The sequence below is a fragment of the Lynx canadensis genome, chromosome B2 (assembly GCF_007474595.2).
Source record: "Lynx canadensis isolate LIC74 chromosome B2, mLynCan4.pri.v2, whole genome shotgun sequence".
Lineage (NCBI taxonomy): Eukaryota > Metazoa > Chordata > Mammalia > Carnivora > Felidae > Lynx > Lynx canadensis.
This window is the reverse complement of record NC_044307.1, coordinates 87,720,122-87,729,889: the sequence shown is the minus strand read 5'-3', so window position 1 is coordinate 87,729,889 and position 9,768 is coordinate 87,720,122. Positions and strand designations below refer to the sequence as shown.

At 38.9% G+C, this 9,768-nt stretch overlaps 1 protein-coding gene across 1 annotated transcript; it reads left to right on the top strand.

Annotated features, from left to right (window-relative positions):
• The first annotated feature begins 1,630 nt into the window (after positions 1-1,630).
• Positions 1,631-9,462, top strand: LOC115514211 (NADH dehydrogenase [ubiquinone] 1 alpha subcomplex assembly factor 4-like). The gene is made up of 3 exons (XM_030316002.2): positions 1,631-1,875; positions 2,405-2,508; positions 7,384-9,462. Exons 1-3 carry the CDS (start codon positions 1,740-1,742, stop codon positions 7,669-7,671), a joined length of 528 nt encoding a protein of 175 aa, XP_030171862.1. The 5' UTR covers positions 1,631-1,739; the 3' UTR covers positions 7,672-9,462.
• The last annotated feature ends 306 nt before the right edge of the window (positions 9,463-9,768 follow it).

Genomic DNA, 9,768 nt, shown 5'->3' with positions numbered 1-9,768 from the left:
TCTACGAAAATGAGTTTTTTACTTTTAAAATATTTTAACAAGCAGTGAGTATAACATGCTACCATAACTGATGAAGCTCATGGACATAATGAGGCAGATGAAAGTTTCTTGGCACACAAAGAAATGAGTATCTAGGCTATAAAGCATGGAGTTCTAGGCATGCCCAGGTCTCAGAGATGGAAATCTTGGAGCAGACTGCCACCTGCAGGATAACTTCCCAACTAACTCTAGAAGAAAAAGCTGGCTTTATATCAATGTCAAAGACCAATCCCAGTAAAAACAGATTTCGTGATAATCAATGGTGGAAGCTATGTTCCTTGCAGTACTTTTCTTATAATTAAGTATTAAATTTAATAATTTAATACATAAACCATTAGTTTTATTTAAATAAAACTTCCCCTTTCTTTGATTCTTTTTTTTTAAATTACTTCGATTCAATTCTCTTTACATCAATTCTTTCCCTTGCTTTTAACTGGTCAAAAACAACCACCTTCATTTTGCTGAGAGATGAAGACACTAAAAACATTACAACCACAGTCTATAAAAATATGGTAACTTTGGAAACCCTGCTACTTCCTAGTGGATCCCTTTTATCTTTTATGGATTAATGACTATATATATATGACTATATATATGTATATATATATATATGTATATATATATATGTATGTATATATATATATGTACATATATATGTATATATGTATGTATATATATATATGACAATATTTCTAAAGAATCTCAAGTAGAAGGAGCAACATAATAATCTGTTTACAAATGGGGAGTGGGGAGGGGGGGAGGCAGGAAGAGAGAGTATGTAACAATACTGGTGTTTTTTTTCCTAACGTCTTACTGGCTATTCCTTTCACTAAGTTACAGGGAAGTTTCTCTGGCTTTAAAAGAGAAATAAGTTAGGGAATGACGTGGTGACACAGAACTTAATAGTTATACATAAGTAACACACATTAGTATCAAAAATAAACAAAAGAGAAAGGACAGCAGGACTGAAACTGATACAAGCAAATCAAACTGCTTTTTTTTTTTTAATTTTTAAACAATGTTTTAAAGTAATCGCTACACCCCAGGTGGGCCTCGAGTTCAAGAGCTGCAGGCTTCATCTACCCAGCCAAGCCAGGTGCCCTGAAAGAATACACTTTCATTATTTTCCTCTCAGAAAACAGGAAAGGGCGATTTTAGGACCTTCCTTTATCCTGGTGCAGTCAGTTCCATTTTTATCGGCTTCCTTCAGCGGCCCTGACCTGTAAAAGGACGTCAAGGTCTTCGATTTCCTTACCACTTTGATTCTCTACTCAGCCTGCAACTTTGAAATCACGTGGAAAGCTTGGACCAACGCCGGTCATTAGAATTAAATCAGAAAGTCTGGGGGGAGGTCAGGCCTGGTACGGTTTTAAAGCTTCTCTCCCGACTTCCCAACTTGCAGGGTTGAGAACAGACGTGGGTCCGGGGCCCCTCCCGAGGCCCCTCCCCCCGGAAGCAGCCAAAGGCGGTCGCAAGCCTCCCATCCCGAAGGGAGGCGCTCGCTAGGACACACTCAGGGCGGAGACGCGGCGTGCGCCCTCCCGACCGCTAGGGGGCGAACGGCGCGGTTTGGCGCCGATTTTTCGGCAATGGGCCGGATCGACCCCACGCGTGCGCATGCTCGATGCGTCCAGGAGGGCGCCGGTGCCGGTGACTTCCCACGTGTGGTGTGAACCCAGAGCGCATCATGTTGTGAGGAGATGGGGGCTGCTGTGTCTCGCGCAATCAGGAATTTCAACCTAGAGAACCGGGCGGAACGGGAAATCAGCAAAATGAAGCCCTCTCCCGCTCCCAGGCACCCCTCCACTAAGAGCCTGCTGCGAGAGCAGATGAGCCGTAAGTGGTGCAAGGGGGCGTTTGGACTCCGCGCTCGGGGTCCCGGGGCGGGCTTGGGGGTTCCACGCCCGTGGATCTTGGTCCAGTGGCGGGGGTGACCGGGGTTGGCCGCAGTGACTTGTCAGCCGAGCGCGGTAAGGTGAATCCCCCAGGCCGGTGACATTGAGACTGTCCCATTGCGCCCTCGGTGGAGTGGCGGCTCCGCCCATTTCGAAGTTGCGGAGGTGGCGGCCGCTACCCCGGCCGTACTGGCTGGCCCTCGGAGGCTATCTGTAATGCTTGAGGTCCGGAATCCGAGTCAGAAGTTCCTCGGAAGTGCTCTCTAGGGGTCTTCACAGAACGGTGGACGCCGGGCCTGACCTAGCATTTTGATGTACAATATGTACATTGTATTGATGTACAATATTTCCTGTATTGTCCGAGTGATTGTTCATTAAGCAAAAAATTAAAAGTGGCTGCCTTGTGTTAAATGTTAGGATCTTAGAGGGAATTTTCTTTGGGTTTAATATCGTGACATTCTTTTTCTTAGACCATCCAGAAATTAAGGGAGAAGTTGCTAGAAAAGATGACAAACTGCTGTCCTTCCTAAGAGATGTGTATGTTGATTCCAAAGATCCTGTGTCTTCTGTGAAGGTAATGTGTGTTTTAATTCAGCAGATAAGTAATTGAACCTTTTTGTGTTCCATGGAAACGAACAAGAGAAGTGTGGTAGGTAGTGAAAGAGAGTGAGCGCTCTGCCTGTTTAAAACTGTCAATGTAGTTGTGACCAATGTACAGGGCATTGGCAAAACTTAAGCTCAGTGGCGATATTATTTCACAATTTGTAGGATTTTGTAAGGTACTTCCAGTGATTGTCATTTGAAGAGGAGAGCTTTAATACTATTTTCTCATCTTTAAGTGGGTTGAGTTTTGTCCCAATCTCAGGGATTCCTTTAGTGTTGTGTTGTTGGTGTTTTGTTTTTTAAAGATATATTCAGATGGGAAACGTAAAAATTGGGAGTTTATGGAATACATTGGGAATGGGAAGCTATATGTAAGATCTATATATAAATACAGTGCACAAGTGCTTTGTATATATATGAACAAAACAGACTTAGTCCTTGCTCTCAGTGCTTATAATATTGTGAGGGACACAGACATTAAACAGATGAGCAACCATAAGTACATAATTACTGATACGACTGTGACAGAGAAGTATAGGCACTGTGAGTCTACAGAGGGACCTGTTTGTGATTGGACAACCAAGGGTGGTTTCTGAGAAAGGGACATTTAAGCTCAGGCCTGAGGGATGAACCTGAGTTAACTAGATGAGTTTGTTGGGGCAGGAAGGATCTAAGTAGGGGGAAGAGTGGGATTGAAGGAGAGGAAAGTGCCAATGACAACTCCCGGCTATTTTTCCATTCGAAAATTCTCTGGTCCTCTCTGTTTAGATTGGTAATACTGTTTGCACAGATACACTTATTAATGTAATTTTCATTAGATAAGCAAAATAAAACTGATGTAAAATAAGGTTTGTGAATTGTTGCATGTAATAGCAATTATAGGGCTCATTTATCACCAGATGTTCCTGTAAAAAAGATGGAAGGGTTGATGTTCATTTTTTGTGTGTTAAATACTTCCAACAATAACAGGTGTTGAATAATACTTCTGACTGCTGTTTCTCTCATGCTATACTAAATCATGCATTAAAAAACTGGCCCTTGGGGAGTGAAAAAAATTTAAGCTTTTATGAATACAGTTACATAGATACAATACACAAGGAGATATATGGTCGTATTAAAATTTGGGGGAAAAGTCTAAAAAGACTCGAATGACAATGAAAAACAGGTTGAAGTACCTATTTATGTTTTGCCCCTTTTTCTCTTTTGGGTAATTCATAGTTTTCTTAACGATTTGTGATGTTTGTAGACATTAGTGATACTGTGTATATATCAATTTTATTAAAAAAAAATTTTTTTAATGTTTATTTATTTTAAGGAAGAGAGATAGTGCAAGCAGGGAAGGGGCAGAGAGAGAGGGAGACGCAGAATCTGAAGCAGGCTCCAGGCTGTGAGCCGTCAGCACAGAGCCTGATGTGGGACTCGAACTCAAGAACTGTGGGATCATGACCTGAGCTGAAGTCAGATGCTTAACCAACTGAGCCACCCCAGCGCCCGGTGACTTTTTTGTGTTTATTTTTGAGAGAGACAGCACATGCCAGTGCACGCACCTGCACAAGCCAGGGAGGGACAGAGAATCCAAAGCAGACTCTGTGTTGACAGCAGTTAGCATGTTGCGGGGTTTGAACTCATGAACCGTGAGACTGTGACTTGAGCTGAAGTTGGATGCTGAACCAACTGAGCCACCCAGGCGCCCCTTTTGTCTGGCTTTTTAACTTAATATTGCTATTCAAAATTCTGTCAAATATGTTAGTCTTTTTGTTTTTCGTGGTATTGGAAGTCTGGACTCACTCCAACATAAAAGCAGTTTATCCTGCTGTTATGACTGTCTATTTTCTGTTAAAATCTTTGTTTTACATAAAGATTACAGTGGTGTGTGGAGATCTTTTCAACTGGATGGCCAGTTGTCTAACTATAATTTATTGAATAACCAGGTCTTTTCTCCACTCACTTAAAATACTAATATATGCAAGTTTGTTTCTGGATTCATCAGTTCTACCTGCTTTTCTATTTCGATACTAGGATCATACTATATTAATTTTTTTTTTTTTTAATTTTTTTTTTCAACGTTTATTTATTTTTGGGACAGAGAGAGAGCATGAACGGGGGAGGGGCAGAGAGAGAGGGAGACACAGAATCAGAAACAGGCTCCAGGCTCTGAGCCATCAGCCCAGAGCCCGACGCGGGGCTCGAACTCACGGACCGCAAGATCGTGACCTGGCTGAAGTCGGACGCTTAACCGACTGCGCCACCCAGGCGCCCCAATCATACTATATTAATTAATGGAAGTTTGTAATGTGTCTTGATATCTGTTACAGCCTTCTATCCCACACTACTCCCCAAAAGTTTCATGACTCTTGTCACACTTTTTTCCAGATGAACTTGAGAATCAAATGGTCAGGTTCTTTAGTAAGTCTGATTTGGATTTTTAGTGTAATTGAATTGGAATGTACAGGTTAATTTGAGAATTAACATCTTTGTATTACTCAGCTTTGGGGGGATAGAGGGAAGGTTGCTACCATAGGATCTTTTTTCACCCTAAGGTTTTTAACTATTGCCAATTTGCAGAAAGTGAGTGATTTTTGTATTACAGCTACCCACATTGCAAGGTTATTTCTATTAGTTTTTCGGTTTGTTGTATTATTTTTCTGAAGATTCTCTCATATCAGCATAGAATTAGTTTTCTCATAACGTGTACTACTACATTTATTGTGTTTGTAGCATTAACATAGCAGTGAAAATTAGTATTCTATCCTGCTGTTTCCTTAAGTAGGGTGTCTTTAATGTTTCAGCCTTAATTATAATAAAGTGATATGGTTTCTGATTAAAAATACTTTTTTCACATTTGGGACTTTTTTATTGTTAATTTGCTCAGAGTTTTTTGTTTGCTTTGTTTTTTCTTTTAATCAAGAGAGGATGTTGAATTTTCAGATACTGTTTCAGTGTCATAATATTTTAGTATTTAATATTAAACAGAAGGGAAATTGAATAAAAATGTATATCGAGTGGAAGAAGGATTACCTGGGAAAGTTAAGAGAAAGTTAAGAAAGATAAGAGAAGCTTTGAATTTTGGAAAGTGAAGAAGTTTGGATGCATATTTCAGGCCAGAGTTACAATATAGAGGTAGAAGAGTATTATGCCTTCCGGAACCAGTTAGACTTCATTACAGTCAGGGGAAAGTGTGAGCAATAAATTTGGGAAAATTGAGATAGGATGGAGGTAATAGGGACCCAATCATGAAGATCCTTATTTGTCTTGCTAAGAAATTTGGGTTTTATCTTGAGGACAGTGGAATGTCATTGAAGAGTTTCTTATCTGATTGGCTTCATAATGGGCTGGAAGGGAATAAAATGCATTTTATCTAATCAAAGGAGACCAGTCCGGAGGCTTTTGTAGTAGTGCCCACAGGAGACTTTGGCTTGAACTAGGGTGATGCAGTGACCAGGAGAGAAGTGAATGTGTTCAAGAGGGACTTAGAAGTCATTATCAACAGGATTTGGTCATTGATTGGATGTAATGCATGAGGGAGAGGGAGATGTCAGGTATAATATGACATAACAAACGCTTTAAGTTTTGGAATGAGATACAGAGGGAAGTGATATTGGTCACTGAGATAGAAAATATGGGATAGAATTGGATTTTCAGAGGAAAGGGGTAATTTCAGTTTTAGACATATTGATTTTGAGGTGCTTGTAGATAATCCAAGTAAAGATGCCCTTTACACATTTGGGAATTTGGATCTGTAAGTAAGGAGAAAGCTCTAGGTTTGAGATCAGCTTGGAAAGTTATTAACACATAAGTAATAATGGAAGTCTAGGGTGTGTGGGGGATTACTGTAGTAGAATGTGAAGACTGAAAAGAGGGCTTGGGCCAGAACTGGGAGCACACTAACCTTCAGGGGGCAGCTGAAGAGGGAAAAGTCCACAATAACAAAGGACCCACTAGAGAGACAGATGGAAAACTAGGAAAAGGAGTGGCATGGAAACCAAGGGGAAGGTTATTATGGTCAATGGCATCAGATCTATAGTGAGTATACTTGAAGCCTGAAAAGTGTCTTCTGCATTAAGATCTAATCTAATCCTGGATCAGAGATCACGAATACCATCTTTAAAGCTTAACTAGAGAAAACGAAACTGGCCATAAACGAAGTGTTGTTCTGGGTTTGGTGGGCATTTTTAAAAGATAGTGACTATGGCATTTTTATATTTTGACCAAACAGCAGCAGTAGGCAGGGTACAATTGAAAGAAAAAGGAAAAGGGAATGATTGGCAAGGCCAGGTAATGAATGAAATACAGGGCACAGCACAAGGATTATACTTGGATGGGACAGACAGATGGAAAGATGGGTGTACATAGGTTGGGTTTTTTTTATTATGTTTGTGTATTAGTTTATTTTCTCTCAAGAGGCAAAATCCCTAGCATATTTGAATTCATTTAAGGTGTTTGGAGGTATTGAATATGAAATAAAAAACTAGGAAACAGAATGGAGATTATCAAGTAAGTTATTAGGGCAGCATCAGAATTCTGCCCTCCTAAAACAGATTTAATCTAATCAATTCATTTTTGTTATTTTAATATGCATGAAATAATGTGATGAGTGGATGGTAGGCAATTGATTGTTATTTTGTAGAACTACCTAGATTTCTTAATGATGATTGAGCTGTAGTTATAAAATAGTGATTTGCAAAAGTGCCGTTGAATGTGTGGGTCATTGTAATGAGAAAGCCTAGTTTGGAGAAGCATATGTAGCATTTATTTGAAGAATAGTGGAGATTTGAGAAGCATGAAAGTAGATGTCACATCTTTTCTCTCATCTTGAAAGCTCTTTGTTTTTGTTTTTTGATACTAGGTAACAGATGCTGGAAAACGTCAAGAGCCAAAGGAGTTCAGATTGGTAAAAGGCCAAGACTTTAACATGATGAGTATTAAGAACGTTCCCAAAGGCAAAATTTCCATTGTAGAGGCATTGACACTTCTCAATAATCATAAACTTTATCCAGAAACGTGGACTGCTGAGAAAATAGCAGAAGAATACTGTCTGGAACAGAAAGATGTAAAATCCCTTCTCAAATATTTTGTTACTTTTGAAGTCAAAATCATCCCTCCTGAAGACAAGAAAGCAATACCATCAAAATGAAGAAAATGTTGAAATTACTTTTCCTATATGTATTCCCCAAACCCGTGCCCTGTTTAGTTTCTCATTTAGTTTCAAATTACTGAATGTTTAAAGCTCCCTCCTTGGGAGAGCATACTATTTATTGAGCTCTGCTGAATTTTCAGGATTGCTGGTAGAATGAATTTTGTTTTCTTGTAAAGTTTAATTCGGTTTAGGCATATGTTCGTGTGTAATATCAGCAGGACTAATCACATGTATACATTTATTATAAATAAAAAAGTTAAAGTGTAATTTTAGCACATCATATCATCAGCTTTTAAATTGATCATATGATCTCTTGGGAAATGTCCTGTATCTCCCTCATTTAACATTCAAAGTTTTGCCATCCAATTTAGGTGATTAATTTATTCTTCCTATGGAATTGTGAAAGTAAGAGTTTTCCTACCTTTTGTGACTATATTGTTAGGGTAAGGGAGACTTGACAGTGAGGTAGGATAACAGTATTTCCCAAATGAAAGCAGACAGGAAAGTGGACACAAAATCAATAGAAAGTACATTTTTATTATTATAGGGAGTAACAGTGAGGACTTCTCTTGTTTTGAATTGGTTTTATGTATGGAATAACTTCTTAAAATTATAAAAAGGAATTGATATTTATGAAATTTTAGCAGTCTCTGTTTTGACAAACGGGTAAATCCAGAAGCTTTCAGAGAAGCAGGCAGTCGTGAGAGCTTTCTGGAAAAGTAACTTCTCTGGATTTAATAGAGAAATAACAAGAAAATTGTGAAGAATGGTTAAATCAAAGAACCATGGTAAATGAAATTTGGTGATGAATTATATGTATGTTTTCTCATTTAAATGCTGGTTGAAGGAAGAGAGAAAAAATTGCAAGAAGCGTGAAATGTGATTATTGGAAGGGACCTGGGAAATTGCTGCTTCGTCAATTGAACTAACTCATGAGTACAGTGTGTATTGGCACTAGGGTCTTGAGTGAGGTTATGTAAGTTTAGCTCTGTCATATTACCACCCGTGGGATCTTGGGTAGATTGTGTAGCCTCTTGGAGACTGAATTTTCTCTAAACAATGAACAAAATGCTGCCTTATTTAACTCTAATGATTACCGTGAACATAAATAACAATAAAGGACTGGACAAATAGGACTTGTTTTTTGCAGTTAAGAACAGAGAGCTGGGGAGGTTTCATGACCTATTTAGGCTTATTCTCTAGTTTATGACATAGCCATGTCCAAAATCTAGGTTTTCAGATTCCTAGTGTTATGTTTTTTCTGGTGGGCCAAAAAGAAGCATATTTCAAAAGAGCAGGAAGTGTAAGTTACAGGAATATTGGAAACGTGGTAAGAAAAATTCCAGGTTATCTGTGTCCTTCTGAAGGAATACAGACATGCACTACTTCCCAGGGATTCCCTTGGGAATGGTATGGAAGATGCTGAGGAATTCAGCATGATGACGGAAGAAAGCATTTGCAATGCTGAAAAGAGAAAAATGGGCTGAGATGGGAAATTTTAAGCTTGTTTTCAACTGCAGGTTCATTACGTGAATAAACTGTACCTTGTTTATATTTGGTTCAAAAGTGTTCTTTTAAGAAAACAACTGTATAAAATTGCATTTCAAAATCAGTCCGTCCACAAAACTGTTTTCCTTTATCAAATAAAGGTCAATACTTGAATTACAAATACTGCTATTTCTGAGCCATCTTCCCTATTCAGATCTACTACACACTGTGGTTAGACGTATGTAAATCTGGCTGTTATATGGTGTCACAAGATAAAATAAAGTACTCCCATATCTTTCATTGGCCTCGTACTACTTTTTATTATATGTAGGAGAGCACTTGAGTAGTAGTGGTGTCACAGAAAGCATGGACTTTAGATTTAGAAAACTTGGGTGTAGATCTCAGCATCACCACTATCTGATAATATCTTAAAAGCAGTGACTGTGCTAGGCACTGATCTCGGTGCTTTACATTTACTAACTTGCTTGATATTTACCATAGGCAGGGAGAGAAGTACTGTTTATCATATTTTACAGAGGAAATTGAAGCACAGAGATCTAAAATAACTTTTCAAAGATTAGTAAGTGTTGGAACCTGGATTTAAAC

Excerpts from the sequence above, each read along its gene's own strand:
- LOC115514211 (XM_030316002.2), top strand. The coding sequence starts at position 1,740 with ATGGGGGCTGCTGTGTCTCGCGCAATCAGGAATTTCAACCTAGAGAAC. Across the intron at positions 1,876-2,404 it reads GCTGCGAGAGCAGATGAGCC|ACCATCCAGAAATTAAGGGA; the intron begins GTAAGTGGTGCA and ends TCTTTTTCTTAG. Across the intron at positions 2,509-7,383 it reads ATCCTGTGTCTTCTGTGAAG|GTAACAGATGCTGGAAAACG; the intron begins GTAATGTGTGTT and ends TTTTGATACTAG.